This window comes from Grammomys surdaster, unplaced genomic scaffold, assembly GCF_004785775.1.
Source record: "Grammomys surdaster isolate TR1022 unplaced genomic scaffold, NIH_TR_1.0 345, whole genome shotgun sequence".
NCBI lineage: Eukaryota > Metazoa > Chordata > Mammalia > Rodentia > Muridae > Grammomys > Grammomys surdaster.
This window is the reverse complement of record NW_021604764.1, coordinates 1,829,920-1,846,557: the sequence shown is the minus strand read 5'-3', so window position 1 is coordinate 1,846,557 and position 16,638 is coordinate 1,829,920. Positions and strand designations below refer to the sequence as shown.

Below are 16,638 nucleotides of genomic sequence, written 5' to 3'. Positions count from 1 at the left end.
CTCTCTCCTCTCTCCTCTCTCCTCTCTCCTCTCTCCTCTCTCCTCTCTCCTCTCCCCTTCTCTCTTCCTCTCTCTCATAAACACACACGCACGCACACTACAGTGCTTCCTTTATCATCGCTGGAAATGAACTCTTGGTAACTTTTAAAGTCTTTTAGATGTATATCTATCATATATCATATTATAATGTCTTTTTGGCTTAATCAGTAATAGGCATTTACTCTGTAGCATACAAGATGCATCTTCTGTGGTGAAGAAAGTTAGTTTACTACTTAATAAACTCTTCCTTGTCTATATTATAGGCCAGTTTTTACATACTGACAATTTACTACAATACAAGCATCTACATAATGAAATGTATAATGCCAAGAACTGGTTAGGTTAAGCTTAGCTTGAGATTCAAAACAATTTTACTTTCCAGAGTTGTAGACTAAGACAAAGCCTTCAATTTCTCAGTTGCTTTTCTCCAACCCTACCCTCCTCCCTCCTTCCCTCCCTTCTCCCCTTCCTCCTCCTTCCTTCCCCTACCCTTCTCCCCTCCCTTCTCCCTCCTCCTCCCCATTTTTTCCTCCTACTTCCTTCCCTCCCTTTTTCCCTCCTTCTCCCTCCCCCCTCACTCTATTACTCTCTCCTGAGTTAGTTTTGGATTTAGAGCTTTAACCATCTATGCGACAATCTGCCCATGTAAAAGAGACACTGGAAAGTTCCAAACCATAAAAAACAGATTTACATTCTCTTTTTTCTTTTTATGACACATAAGGATGTAAGGCCCAAAGATTTCATATAACTTTTAAATTAGTTTTCAGTGTAGTATCTTTTTTCCCCCTGGGTGATTGGCATACGGGCCAGAGATGTGAATCAAAAATTTAGAAAGAGGCAGGGTATGATGGTATAGGCTTTTAATCCTGAAAAATGGGAGGGGCAGAGGCAGATGCAGAAGGAACAGCATAAGTTCAAGGCCATCTTGGTCTATTTTGAGAATTTCAGACTAACTTAAAGAAGAAGTTTCTTTTGATTTTTCTATGCGATAGTCTGGCAGAGGGTCCTGTGATCGATCAGGTGACTGCTTTTCCTGTTGGCATTCAGGGGCAAAGGTTAAATGAAGTAATAAAACTGTCTACAACTTATTGCTTCCGTTTTTGTCCAAGATTACAACCTTACTCGCTGCCATTTCGCTGCAGGATAGAGTTGGGAACTAATGTACATAGATTTTTTTTTTTAATTGTATTTTGCCCAGTAGTTTGTTTATCTTTTCCCCTCATGTCCTGTTGACCTGGCCTTATACACATGGTCATCAGTGTCAGCAAAAAGCTGTGGCAGCCACATTGCCAGGTGTCTGTTGCTAAGAAGGAACCGGGAAAGTGTGGGGACCATAAAACCACTGGGCTCCTCTGACACAGATGGTAGACAGTTGCTGAAATAACAAGAGAGAGAGAAGTGTCAAACCAAGGAACATCTGCCCTTCTCTGACACAGACAGGCAATCGCTGAAGTAAGAAGAGGAGTTAAAAGCAGATGTGCTAAATGAGAAGAATGCTCAGAGAGAGGTTTTTAAAGGAAATTTTAAAGAAAGGTTCAATATTTGAAGTTGTGATGATTTTAGTAAACAAAAACGTTTGGGAGAAGACCTCAAATTTGGAATTGTCCATGACTGAATTTACAAAGTGAAAGGTCTCTATCCTTGATTCATGTGAATTTATCATCGTGTGGAAGTCAGAGGACAACTTTGGAGAGTAGGTCCTGTAGATCCCAGGTCTCGGGCTCAGTTTGGCTATATGACAAGCTCTACCCACTGAGCTATCTAGCTGCCTGAGTGTGGTATTTTTAGAGGAAAAAAACCCCACAGATTTCTAGCAGAAAGTTCAGTATTCAATGGACTAATAATTTGTAGGTTAGATCAAAAGACTCCAATTCCCAGTAGGAGAGTGATTGATTGGCTTGTCGATTGATTGATTGATTGATTTCCAATTTGCTTAACCTTTCAAAGACCCTTCCCTTTTATATATGAAGCCTGAGAAAATAATTCTGCTTCTCAGTGTTCTAAAATTATGTGAGATTCTGAAAATCGTTTACAAATAGCTCATAGTTTATAAACGTTGAATTACATTAGCAGCGATCACTACTGATATAGCTCTGAGGGAGGAAGCTTTTTCCTGCAGAAATCACTGCCCGTGAAGTCATCATTGACGTGGTGATGGGAGGCGATGAAAGCCTGCTGTGATATTAGCTCTAGACACAAACATGGCCAAGTAGATTCAGAAAATGTCCCACAGTGTGCAAGACGTGAACATCAATTTCCTCACTAAAACCAGGCCATAGGATAAACAGAAAAAAAGTTCAATGTGGCAGAAATGAGGTATCATTTGCTGTTGTCTCCTTAGTTATTAATACACTACTGTCATTTGTGGGAAACTGTGTCCTTATCTTATGACGTATTTATGCATTTACTTACGAATCCATTTAATTTTAGGCTTGGTGACTGGGCACAGGCCCACTCAACCAGGCATGAATTCTCTTACAAAGCTATACCAGTAGCCTGTAGAAACTGTGAAAAGCAGAAAGGGTAAATTAGAAAACAAATCACTCATCATTCTCTCACTCAAGAAACAGTTGGGGATGTTATTTTTATCATTTTTTTATGTGTATGAATTTGTACATATTGAAGTTACATTTTCTGAAATGATTTTCAATGGGAAAATGCTAATTAATTGACTTCCTTCTATGTGGACACAGAAAAAAGTACCCAGACTTGAAGTGTGTGTGTGTGTGTGTGTGTGTGTGTGTGTTTATGGACATGAGTATGAACCACCTGTGGCCAATGATTAACTAACTTCTAAACTCCTAAACTTATTTAAATATTATGAGTCTCAGTCTCTCTCTCTCTCTCTCTCTCTCTTTCTCTCTCTCTCTCTCTCTCTCTCTGTCTTTTTTTCAATTCAAGCATGGACATTATAGATGATATTAACATAGCATCCAATGCCAGAGGTTGAATATACCAAGATGCCTGGTGATTCTTAGATATTTGGGGTTTATCACAGACCCTTACATAATCTGGTATAAACCGAGGACCCTTGTCACAGAAAGTTCTTTTCTATATATACACAAGCCATTTTTCAGTACACAGAACTTCAGCAGGCTCACTCGTTCCCTGAAGCCTGTCAGGAACCCAGCTAAGGTCCCTTCCCACCACTAGAACATACTTAAGTGTCTTTGTATAAGCCTTCCTTCTGAGGACCAAGCAGAAGGGTCATTGTTATAAACTAAACTTTCTTGTGTTCTTAATTACCTTTTGCTTTTGGTTCTATAACAGAGTAAAAGATACTGGGGGAAAGAAACCACCCGTGGACAGACTTATGAATCAAGACCAAATGGTGGCATAAAAGCTTTTTTAATTTTGACAGGATAGAAATATTCTCAGTCATAACCCTTGGAGTGGTCTTGAGGAAGACTGGATCTTGTGGACTGAAAGAATGTGCCATGATTTAGCTTAATATTAGCCAATTTTTTGTCCTTTCCTAGTGTTTGGATCTCTATTATCTGTCTGTGAAATGTGTACAGTGTGGCCATGGGGAAGGACTTCTGTCTAATTATTTGCTATGCTGTACGGAGGGTACCTCAGACAGTCAATAACCATCAATAGTAACTGTAGCCTGGCTCAGAGACTGGAGTCAGAAGCTATAGAGTGCATAGGTCCATGGTACTTTTCATTAATTTTCTTTTGCTAGTTTTTCTATAATTTTAAGATTAACTTAGAAGCTGTGTTTGCTTATGAGAACAAATAGCCACTGTTTCTTTCCCCTTTTTTTTTGAGAGAGAGAAAGAGACAATATAATCCCAGGTGTTTTCTATCTGTTAATGAGAAAAAATGTCTTTTTGCTTCTGATTGAATGAGCAGAACGGGGGACGGGAGATTTGCATGGTTAAATGACTGTGGGCCCTTCCTTGTGGAAGTAATATTCCCCTGTTGTCAATTACTTCTATCCAGACATCTGGATGTTTACCCTGGAAGTGTGCAGATGTCAACTTGTTCTGTATCATACTTGGAAATGTGGTGATAACTTGACTTTGATTTGAGTAAATATAAAATATCTAACATTTAAAGTCAGAAGTTCACTGTAGGAAAGACTCTAGACTGACGTTTATTAAAAACAGTGGGGCTTTGGAAAAGATATTGGGACCATCCCTAAAGAAATAGACACTCAGACGAAGTAAACAAAGCTGTAGTTAGGCTTTCTTAAACCAATAACACAGTTAGATAATACTATTTATCTACTCCTTGAACTTGCAGAAACTGGAGCCGAGGACATTGACATCCTTCCCAATGGTCTGGCTTTCTTTAGCGTGGTGAGTACCATCTTGTTGTCCCATGTGGAGTCAGGGACCGACAGGTCTATTAATTTAAACCCATAACATAGAAACAGATTTTAAATTCCTCATCTCTCAAAGTAAATTCCAAGAAAAAGACAGGTCAGGCTGGCTAGGGAAATGTCCTTCAGCTTTTCTGAGTGTAGAGGTGAAAGTCTTCCCTGACTGGTTGAGTGTCTTTTGTCTCTCAGTTGCATAGCAGTAGAACGTTCCAGTTCAAATTGGTTTTCTAATGTGTTATTTACAAAGATCTCTGAGGCTTGGAGAGATGGTTCTGTTGGTATGGTGCTTCCTATGCAAGCAGGAGGCCCTGAGTTTCCATCCCCCGAACCCAGGTCTAAAAGCAACAACAACAACAACAATCACACAGCAGTGGACGCTTGTAATCACAGCACTGGAGGGGTTCAGAGGCCAGAGAACTCCAAGTTCAGTGAGAGACTCTTGCTCAAAAATCAAATAAAGTGGGGAGATCTGGAAAGATGTCTCAGCAGGTAAAGGCTCTTGTTTCCAAGCCTGACAGGAGGTGAGTGTAATGTTTAGAACCCACACTGATGGAAGGAGAAAAACTCACTTCTACAAATTATCCTCTGACCTCTGCCTGTGTGGACACACACACACTGAGACACTGAGGCTTCAGTGTGAATATTAGACCTTACCACTATGCTATTTTCAATACAGCATCTATTCTTCCTACTATCTGTTCCATTTTAAGCACATTAAATTCTGTGTTCATATATACTTCTATTTTCCAGAACTAATACCAATTTTCCCAAACTGAGACCCCTGCTCCCCCCAAATAGCTCATCATAAGGAAAAATTTTGCAACACTTTTATTATTCATATGCTTCTCTTTTGAATTCATATAGGTTGATGAATAATTGGCCTTCTGAGTATTTGATAGAAAGTCTTTCAAGCTCGTTGTCTGTATGGTTCTGACACATAGAGTGTAGATGGGAGGCATTGAGTGCTTCTGACCCCATTTTCCTGACTGGGGCAGAAGTCAGAGCCTTTCATATCTTCCTTGTCCAGTTTCTTTTGAGGAAGAAGTATCTGACTACACAGACTGCCTCTAGTATTTTTTCCTTGTCAGTAGCCATTCTTGTGAGGCTCTGCGACTCAGGAAGGAGATGGAGAAACCTGGAGACACATTAGAAGAGACACACAACACTAATAAAAATAATTTCTGGATTTAAAAGGAAGGCCAGAGCACTGAACATGGAAGAGACTGAGGGTTGGTGCACTACATGGGTTCCTAATATGAAGGACTCTGAGAAGTTGGATGGACCACTGGTGCCAAAAGAAATGCTGTGGCCTTCAGAAGGAGCAATACCACTAATATCTAACTCCAACAATAGACAGTTTCAAAGGAAACCTTCCATTGCCTATGCAGAATGAATTAGAGCACATGCACAGCAAAACTCTAGGTTTATTGTGAAGCAGTCTCTATAGGGAAAGACCACAGGGTTGCTGGTCAGAATTACTCATTACTAGAGATGCCATGATCCTGAATAAAGAAAAAGAGAATGGCATTGTGGGTTTTGATGGTGATGCTGATATTTGTTTTGCAAGAATGTGTTCTTGGAAATTTGGAACTACCCGTTTCAAAATCTTTACTTCCAAAGGAATGACTTTGAACAAGAAGGAGTAAGACATCCATCCAAAACACTGAAATCTACAGCCGTTTAAGCTGATAGACTTATGACTAATCAATGTCAACTTTTATTTTTTGTTGTTATCAGTTGTTGACTATTTGGCTTTTCCTAGTTTTCATTTATTCCAGCAGAGTCTCTAACATTCCACAGCACACACACATTCTTCTAAACGCATAGTTCTTGCATCTTGGAGAGTGAGTGGGGGAGTGACTTGCTTTGATTTCTAACATGGAAACTCTTCTAAACCACCCTGCTCCTAAAAAATGGGTTTAAGGGGCATCACAAAGCTAACAAGTCTGATAACCAACAAGATGACACGGAGCAGACTAGAACAGAGAAAGATGAATATATGTTGCATTGCTGGAGTGTCTCCTTAAAATGATGGCAATGGTGGGTTTTATGTTACTTGTATTTTGATGCAGCTAACAATAAAACAAAAGTTTAAAGCAGAGAAATGCAGAAATAATTGAAGATGTTGCTACAGTTATAGATAGTGATCACCCTCTTGTAGCGCTGTGTGATGGTGGAGTCACACTACTGTTAAGAGACATAAGTCAAGAAAGAAGATGATTAACTCCTGACATGGGGCTGCCATGTAACACTGGCAGAGCTGTAGTTTATTCTGCTTATTGGGCCAGCGAGCATGAAAATAGGCAGTTGTAGATAGTCCTTAAAAATTAAGAATTTCCTATTCTGTCCATTTTTGTGCATAAAAAAATCTTAGTGTTTTTATTGCACCTTTAAATTTACATAAAATATAGTAAACTGAATATAGTAGTGAATTTGCATAAAGTTTTTATTGCTCTTACAGTTTTTCTTAAGAATAGAAGGAGTAGTCTGCATTTTATCGTCAACCAGACAATCCAAATAATCTCTGCGAATGCCCCCTGCTCTACCTGGAATCTTGCAGTCTACCACACATGAGGTAGCCCTTCAAGAGAACGAAGAGCTGCATCATCTGTCAGAGCTCTACAAGATTATCGATTGTTGAGTTTCCAGCTCCCAATCACCATTTCTATTATGTTCTGTTTCCTTTTGAGTTCCTGGCTTTCTGAGCCACCTTGTTCTTTGTATTTGTGGCTCCCTGCCACTAACTTTAACTAAAGTTGCTACTTGTAATTCCTGTAGACACATAATTCAGGAAGGTCCTTGAGCCTTTGTGTTTAATTCTTTTGCTCCCACTGTTTCCCAAGGGCCTCAAGTTCCCAGGGCTCCACAGCTTTGCACCAGACAAGCCTGGAGGGATACTGATGATGGACCTCAAAGATGAGAAGCCGAGGGCGCTGGAGTTAAGAGTCAGCTGGGGCTTCGATTTGGCTTCATTTAACCCACACGGCATTAGCACTTTCATAGATGACGGTAAGAGCTGATATGCTGCCAAGGTGAAGAAATGCACAGAGCTTCATGGATGGCTGTGAGAAATAGCCCTGACACAAACACACACACACCGGAAGGAGACAATGACCTCATGAAACAAGTCTGTGTTCTGCCTACCAACAGCTTGTTTACATGTCTCCTAAACTGCATGTTGAAATATCTAACAGGTAACAACCCAAAGAATGCTTAGATTTCCAGACGATTTCATATTGCTGTGGTCACCGGATTAAAAAGAGCTATATCTCCAAATGAGTCCATGAATGTGTTAGGCATGAATTCTGTGTATAGAGTGTGGACCACTCCACCTTAAAGGTCAGGGGACCAGTGACCAGCACTAACACCAGGTCAATGGTCATGTGAAAGACCAGCAGGAAGAATGAGGCGTTGAGCAGCTTATCCCTTCAGTCTTCCTGAGCCCATGCTATTGAAATGCCAGTGCCTGCCCACAGGTCCTGTGTGTCTTATAAAATTGCTCTGTTTTTTTTTTCATCCTTTAGATGATACAGTTTATCTCTTTGTTGTGAACCACCCGGAATTCAAAAACACAGTAGAAATTTTTAAGTTTCAAGAAGAAGAAAATTCTCTGTTGCACCTGAAAACAATTAAACACGAGCTCCTTCCAAGGTACTTACTTTCCTCATTCTCACTTGCCTGGATATCTTTGGCATTTCTATGTACATATGTAGGGCTGTGTGTGTGTGTGTGTGTGTGTGTGTGTGTGTATGTGTGTGTGTGTGTGTGTAGTGTGTAAGCATTTCCGAACTAAAAACCTAAAGTCTAGAATGCCCTGTAATTTGAGTCTTTTAAAGCATGATGCCACAAATAAAAATTCTATATGCAGAGGGAACATTTTCTTTCTTGTTAAATAAAACATTGTATGGTTCCCTATGGAAGATATGCACAGTATCAAACGAGTCAACATTCCAGCCTTAATAGGAGGGAATTCAAGAGATCTCACGCCTTGCTGAGACTCTGTTGGCAGTTGGTCACTACTGGAGAAGGAAGTGTACGTTTACTTCAGGAGGATAGCCTCTAAGAGGCTGATCGTGCACCAGTGGATGGTCACACACCATGGCATACAGGCAGTACTAATTTTAAGAATCAAGAAGTGTGTGATATGTAAATGAATGTCATATTTGAGCCTCATCTACAAGAGAGATCTCATTGTGATTTTGCCAATATCAAAAAATCAACAACACTTATAGTCTCTCAAGAATTTTCAATAAAGGACTCTTAAACATTCAACCTCTCTCTCTCTCTGTCTCTCTGTCTCTGTCTCTCTCTCTCTCTCTCTCTCTGTCTCTCTGTCTCTCTCTCTCTGTCTCTCTCTGTCTCTCTCTCTCTGTCTCTCTCTCTCTCTCTCTCTCTCTAGTGCGTATTTCCGTGTAGATCAAAACAATGCCATTCTTTATAAAGATGAATGTTCTGAGCAAACTTTCTTGAGAAATGATGAAACACCAGACTTCAGGATGATACTCCCCAGGCCCGATTTGATAAACCCTACCATTTTTTATGGCTGACATCCTCACCTCAGATAACTTAGCAGTCACGTACTGGCCTTTCCTGGCGGAGCAGCTTGTCTTCTGGGAGGCTTACATGCTTCATACAAAGCACACTCATGATAGCTGGGGGTCAAGATCCCTGCAGAATTGAGCATCCAGGTTGGAAGAGGACCACTGCTAGAAAAATGACAAGAATATGGAGTATATAACTACAGGAGACTCATGAATTCCTTCCAGCCCAGCTTGCATTACACTCCTGCTTTAAGCTTGAACTTGATAGATATTTTTTAATCTTTACTTCCCTATCTAGGTTATAAGCATGTAATGTCCAATCATTCTTCCCCCAGATGCACTTCATAATAAATAGGTGCACGAATACTGGTCAGGCAGTGTTTAAATTGTGGAACTTCTTCAGGAAAGAAAGGGGGGAGGGAGCGCCTCCCTTGTAGCTCTGAATTTTTCATTTGACAGAGAAGAAAGCAGCTCTTTCAGAGATTTTTGCATAAGATAATTGGAATTTCAATTTAATAACACCTTTGCCTAACTGTTTGGAAACAATAATTGTTTTTAGCATATCAGTCTCTCCCTCGAAGCGCTGCTCTCTGACCATTTCATCATCTGTCTCTCTGCAAGTGTTTATCGAATGCTTGTTCATTCCTGGCTTGGCAGCTTTGTGAGGCAGGTAGAAATTGAACAGTCAACCTTCGTTTGACTAATGACTAAGCAAGGGGCCTCAGGAAAGTCCAGCTGCAGAATAAATGAGGTAGGGATAGATGTGACTGACAGCGTAATGACAGTCAGGCCCGGGCCAACAGCTCCCTCTTTATAGGTAGCTGTTAAAGCCCAGAATGCGTGTGTCACAAAACGCGCATTTAGCTGGGCATGATGGCACACACATATAACACCAGGACTTGGGTAGTAGAGGGGCCAGGAGAGCCAGCCTACACTATAGGAGACCCTGAGTCAAAAAACAAACAAACAAAAAAACCAAAAAAACAAAAAACGATAATAATAATAATAGAAAAAATTTAAATATGCATTTATTTATTTATTTATTTATTTATTTATTTATTTATTTATTGAGACAAGGCCTCATTGTGTAGCCCTGGTTGAGCTTAAACTCAAGTTCCTCCGTCCTTAGGTTCTGGGATTATGTGTGAGTCTCGGCACCTGGCTAGATCTCTTTCCTTCCGTAAAGGAGCCTGCCATGATTGCCAAAGGCCCTGCCCTCTAATTCTGTGGTACTTCGTATAACTGTTCTCTTACAGTTGCCGCCATAGTGCATTGCCTCGGGTTCTGGATCATCACGTGATCATAGCTTCCCTTTTCTTGGGATGGGGGATTGGAAACTTCCCACAATTTAAAATCTCTGCTGTGGAAAGCTTGTGAGCATTCATCTAATCTTCTACATGGAGATCATAAGGCTTGGATTCCTCTCCCATGGTAATTTTCTCTTGCAGTGTGAATGACGTCATAGCTGTTGGGCCTGCCCACTTCTACGCCACCAATGATCATTACTTCTCCGATCCTTTCTTGAAGTATTTGGAGACATACTTGAACCTACGCTGGGCAAATGTTGTTTACTACAGTCCAGAAGAAGTTAAGCTGGTGGCAGAAGGATTCGATTCAGCCAACGGGATCAATATTTCACCTGATAAAAAGTATACAGTCCTTCACGTGGTAGCTCCACTTTTAAATAAATTGTCCCAAAAGCCAAATCCCTTCGTTTTCACTATTCCCCTTTTAATTTTAGGTTTAACAATATAGTTTGCATATTAAGTAACACTATAATAGAATGATTTGACGTTTTAAATATAAAACAAAAAGGAAATATTCCAGGTTTTAAAATTCCTCCTTCAAAACAAAATTTAAAATTATTAATCGATGTCATCCTATTGACTACACTATTCGTTATTTCATCATAAGGATGATTCTAAGCTGGCTTAACCATCTCTCTGTTGATGGCTATGTAACTTGCTTATTTATTTTCCGTACCAAAACCATTCCGTGCTTCTCATTTACCACCATAATACATCCAGTTATGATTTTAAAGTAAACATTCTCAAAGATGTCATTAAAGCATAATGGTTACACTTGAGGATTTTGGACTTACACAGGAAAAAATGCCAGTTTCTTCACTGTGAATCCCACTTATTTGAATACTCTTATAAATTTTCTGTACAGTGACACCCTATGAATAGACCTCATATGTATCTTTTCTATGTTAGCCTTAATATATGTTTCCCAATTGTTTACCAAAAGTTCTCTCCTTATTTTTATACAATCACAACTTAGAAGAAAGAGTTTTTAATTCTTAGGGTTTTTTTTTCCTGCTCTACTGCATTGAACATGTTAAACTACCACAATTATAATGGGCTGTGAATTTGACGTTCTTCAACAAATCAAGTGTTCTCGGTTTGTGATGCAATCTGTCTTCGCCCTTTTAGTACAGAAAACAAATATAGATTATTCGAACCATCTCCAATTGGCCCAGTCTGCCCTATCCAGTCAAATCTCTATTTTCTCCACTGCTAGTATTCTGTGTTTGTTGCAGCTTGGTTTCAGCCTATCTCCGTCTTTTGTACTCTGGCCACTGTGGTCCTTGTATGACTGGTTAATGCCATCCCCATCTCTGGCTGCAAGTGTCCACCACAGTTCCAGCTGGAAAGAACATACCCAGTCACTGTTGGACTCAGCCAGCCCTTTGATATAAATCTATTTCTTCTGAGCATTCTGTAGAGTCCAGGTCCCTGTCAGATTAAGGGAGAAAAGATCTGGACTGTCATAGAGTAGCTTCTCACTGCCGCTTCCGTTCCACACTTCCTGTAAGACAACTAGCTCTTGACGTTGCTGACTGCCTTCTCTACCTCACACTCCTTTGCCCTGTCTCGCTGGCTTTCATATAGCTTCATCCTCCTGTTGTGCATGGCCTGTCAGCACCCTGACATTTCTTCAGTCTCTAGTATTGAACTATTTTTCATGGTGCTGTTGACTCAGGTGTTTGTGAGCACAAACCAGTTTGAACTGGTCAGTGTGTTTGAAGAGCAAAGTTATGTCCCTTCCCTGTGTGTAGCTTATGCAATCTGGTATTCTGGCCGAATCCAGGGAGACTGCTCAGTGAGACAGTTGCCATCAAATATTGAGTTCCAATTTCACAAGTTAGCTTCACTCACTACCCCTTAGCTATAGACATGCAACTTTGGATTAAGACTTATCTTAAAACTATGTATTAATATTTTATTATACTTTAATACATATTAAGAAATAAAGTATTCCATGCCATATAATTCTAAATGTACATTATAAAAATATTAAATTATATGGTGTAACATAAAAGCTTATTCTCTTAAAAACACTCTTTTGGTTATTTTAGTGGCAAATATTGTAAACTTTATATTCAATTAATTTTTTAAAAAATCCTTTAAAATCTAATTTAATAACTCTATGATTGTTATAGCAACACTAAACTGATTTTGAAAGCTTATTATTATTTTTTAAATAAAAGTTGACCTTTATCAAATGTTCCTCCAGGGCATCTCATTGAACTCCTAAACAGGTTTCAGGGCCCTCTCTTTTCTGCTGTACTAAGACATCTCTGTTGGCAGGAAGTACTGACTAGTATCTTTTCTGAACAGGTATGTCTACGTTGCTGACATACTGGCTCATGAAATCCATGTTTTGGAAAAACAACCTAATATGAATTTAACTCAACTGAAGGTAAATATTTGGTTTTCTATGTAGATGTTAATTGAATGTTCTTTGAGGTATTATAGTGAAGCTAACTATAAAAATATCTCCCTAAACTATGACATGGGGTCCAGACACAGCAGCCAGTCTGTGTTCTTAGATGTCACCCTTCCAACAAGACAGAGTTGGCAGCTGTCACTAGGATGGTAATGACTGCAACCTGCACGACTGCAACCTGCAGAGGATTGAGTGATATTGGAATCAGATTTAAGACTGTTCCAAGATGTATTGATGACATCTAATAAATCCCAATAAGACTTTTCACAGTTGAAAAGAAATAGTTGAATCTTCAAGTGAAGATTTATGAACATTCCGTTTTTTTTCAATAATAAATGAAGGTAGAAACTGAGTGATCCACCATTATTATTTTCTACCAACAAACACATATTTTAGGGTGATTAAGAATTTCCTATCTTGTTTTGATGCACTTCCTTAAGCTAACCGATCATGGCGTATCTTTTAAAGCAAAAGGAGTTCACTATTATTATCATCTGAATAATAATTTCTTACATTCAGGGAAGATGAAAATGGCTTCAAGCCAGTTCATTAAATTTATTTTAAATGACATTGGTGTCAGAAGGGCAGGTGCAGGGAGGTGTGTGTAATGGCCCCACATGCACAAGAGCAGGAAAGGCTAGCTCTAAATTATTTAATCAGGTCGCTTGCATCGTTTAGATATTGACATTATTTCTTCGTAAGGTTCTGCAGTTGGGCACGCTGGTGGACAATTTATCTATTGATTCTTCCTCGGGCGACATCTGGGTCGGCTGTCACCCTAACGGCCAGAAGCTCTTTGTGTATGACCCGAACCATCCTCCCTCGTCAGAGGTTCTTATATTTTGAGTTTTTCTACCTTAATTATTCAAGTCCTTTGAAATAATAATGGAATAAACTGTCACGGGGATGATTTGTTAGTTCTTTTAAAGCAATAATACAATAAACCTGGGAGGTAGTTTTGTAATTGCTTTAAGCCAATAATTGGCAGAATGTTACATTGCTCAAATGCTTTGAGAAAAGTAATCTTTTGATGTATTAAATTATGGTGGGGACTAGTCAAAAGTAATTTTTATAAAGACACGGGTCCTGTTCACTTTCATGTGGTATTCTGGCAATCTTAAAAATATCTTGTTTATTGTCAGCTCAGCACATGACGGGGGCTTTGTGCATGTTGAAGTAGTGTCAAAGCGGGCACAGTGGAGGGAGCCTATTTCTATTAATGTTGAATTGCTGTAATCACACAACATCCTGTGTTGGCATGGCATGACTAGGTGCTTTAAAAAGTCCTTTCTTTGAACGTTGAGCAAAGTACTTTAATTTAAGCATTAAGGAGATTGGTGACTGCTGTTTGCAGCAGCATGCCTTCTTAATCATGTGTCATTGGGGAACACAAGGGATTATTGGTGCTTGAGTGGCATGGGTGTGTGGGTTCTTTATTAATACTTTGTATCTCCTGGGTAGGTTCTCCGCATTCAGAACATTCTCTCCGAGAAGCCATCGGTGACAACAGTGTATATCAACAATGGCTCTGTCCTCCAGGGAAGTTCTGTGGCGACCATATATGATAGGAAACTTCTTGTAGGCACTTTATACCAGAGAGCTTTGTACTGTGAACTCTGAATTGTATTTTTGGCATGCAAGTGCGATAAGTTTTAACAAAATAGTCTTTTGATTAATGGCTAATTCTGAGGGAATTTAACCATCAGTACTGACCTAGTAATATACCACCTACATAATTCCTCTTATTTCAATAAGGAAAGGCCCCACAATTCTGATGCACTTTTAGCATCAAAAGAAAATGAACTTTATTATTGGTTTTGCTTGTTTGTTTGTTTGTTTGTTTTATGGTAATCCAGGGAGAAAGAAGAAAAGCTACTTTTCCATGAAGTGAATGCATTTTGCACAAAGGAGCTTCACCTCCATACCTTCACCATATAGGAGTCCACTGAAGCAGGGAGCATTATAAAAATGTCAATGGCCTCGGTCCCCATGCTGTGACTACTGAGTGTGTTGAAGACTACTGACGGATAACATTTTGATGTTTTGTACTTCCAGCTTTGTTTACTGTTTTACACATTAAAATTGTATTAAAGACTAACCAAAATCCAAGGGTTCGTTTGTGTTTAATTCCCAAGGGAGATCCTCTGGGAGAGGTCAGGAGGGGAGTGACTTCTAGGGAATTCGGTTGGACAAGAACAAATGGCCATGTTAATTTCTCATGAAAGCTCAATAAAAAGGGGCTCTTTATTGGAAAAAAATAAAATAAAACAACCGAATACTGTAGCTCAACTTATTTATTTATTTTTTATTCATTCATTCATTCATTCATTCATTCATTTGAAACAGTATCTCAGAATCTCTGACTGACCTGGAACTTGCTGTGTAGACTAAGGTGGCCTCCAACTCACAGAGGCCTACCTACCTATGTCACAGGCAACCTTCAGTTGCTCAGTTCTTAAGGCCTCTTCCATAGGTTCTGTTCCTAAGTACAGTTCCATTTTTGACACAAAGAGGAGATAAAGGTTTGGATCTGGTATCTTACTTCTTACCTGCTCAGTGAACAGAATTATGACCAGAAGCCAGGAGAGACGTGGGCTAATGTCTAGACCTGTCTGGTTTGCAGCAACTCTGCTAAACCAGGGTCAAGATGCCAAAATCACTGCAGGAATATTTCTTTCCACTTTTATCTCCAAAATATGTTCTGAAGAGAGACATTAATGTATTTCTCTCCATTGTCACTGTGTATTTTTTTTAATTAAAATTTTATTATAAAGGACTTCCCCATGAATCATCTCTCTTCGCAAAGCCTTTTGTTTCACTTTCCTACATCTTCCTCATTCCCTTTAAGATGCCTGGCCGTTAGTTATCAAGTGTCCAGCAATTGAGAAGTGGTACTCTCATTATTTAATTTAATCTTAATTGCAGCCTGGAGGGAGTACATGTCAATATTGTATCATTGTTAACATTTCACAGCCGGTCAAGGTCACACACCTCCTAAGGGTGAATATCAATCTGTTTCTAATGCCAGACCCTGTGCCATTAGCAATTATATGAAACTACTGCCATAGAGCCAATGCTTCATAGTTACCTTTCCCCTGTAGTAAATAGTGTGTTCTGGTGTGAGTGTGTGTGTGTGTTTTAAAGATGCTAATTTGAGTTCTGTGTTTTGTAGTATAATGTAATGGCTTTTGATGGAAATTGCAGAAGTATTCTTAAACGTGGGCTCTGGTTCATTTAGCCTGTATTTGTATTTCTATTACTTATTATTTTGATTTTTCAGTTTATTCAGTTAAGAATGAATCAGGAGTGTATTTCAGGCCAAGGGATTTAAAGCGTCTTACTGCTTCTATTATCTAAGGAGAAAATGTTAGGTCACAGATGAATAAGGCAGGATTAAGTATCGTTTACCCAAGGATACAATCCAAGAAGGGGATGTTTTTTTTTTATTATTTTAGGAGATGTTAACAATGGCTATCTCTCTAAAAAGACACATTCATGAGAAATGGCAGAGTACAATAGGCATCAAGTGAAGTTGCCTTCCATTATTACATATATTCAAGATTTCATTTGTGGAAAAGTAGGTATACATTAATAAACACATGGCTTGCTTATCTTAGGCAAGCAGGAAAGGTTTTTAGTAAATCCTGATTTGGGGTGTTAATGGGGATGAGAGATTTCTTTTATCAAATGTAAGTATAAGGTGTGTTTATTTATGATGACCTTTTTATGATCGTACGCTGACAGAAAGGATTGGATGATTAAGTAAGTCACCAATGCCCAAAACAGAAACCGCAGTTTGGATTTGGCACTCCTAAGGGATGTACTGGAGCGCTCTCTCTCTCTCTCTCTCTCTCTCTCTCTCTCTCTCTCTCTCTCTCTCTTTCTCTCTCTCTCTCCTTCCCTCCCTCCCTCCCTCCCTCCCTCTCCTCCCCTCTCTCTCTCTCTCTTTCTCTCTCCCTCTCCTTCCCTCCCTCCCTCTCCTTCCTCCCTCCCTCCCTC

General features: G+C 39.4%; 1 protein-coding gene across 1 annotated transcript in view; it reads left to right on the top strand.

The window, feature by feature from the left end:
• Positions 1-14,915, top strand: part of Pon2 (paraoxonase 2) — a 31,304-nt gene extending 16,389 nt beyond the window's left edge. The window contains exons 3-9 of the mRNA XM_028779174.1: positions 4,288-4,343; positions 7,210-7,375; positions 7,891-8,017; positions 10,356-10,556; positions 12,531-12,612; positions 13,342-13,470; positions 14,101-14,915. Coding sequence (XP_028635007.1) covers positions 4,288-4,343; positions 7,210-7,375; positions 7,891-8,017; positions 10,356-10,556; positions 12,531-12,612; positions 13,342-13,470; positions 14,101-14,259 — 920 coding nt within the window. The 3' untranslated portion in view covers positions 14,260-14,915. The remainder of the gene's footprint in view (positions 1-4,287; positions 4,344-7,209; positions 7,376-7,890; positions 8,018-10,355; positions 10,557-12,530; positions 12,613-13,341; positions 13,471-14,100) is intronic.
• The last annotated feature ends 1,723 nt before the right edge of the window (positions 14,916-16,638 follow it).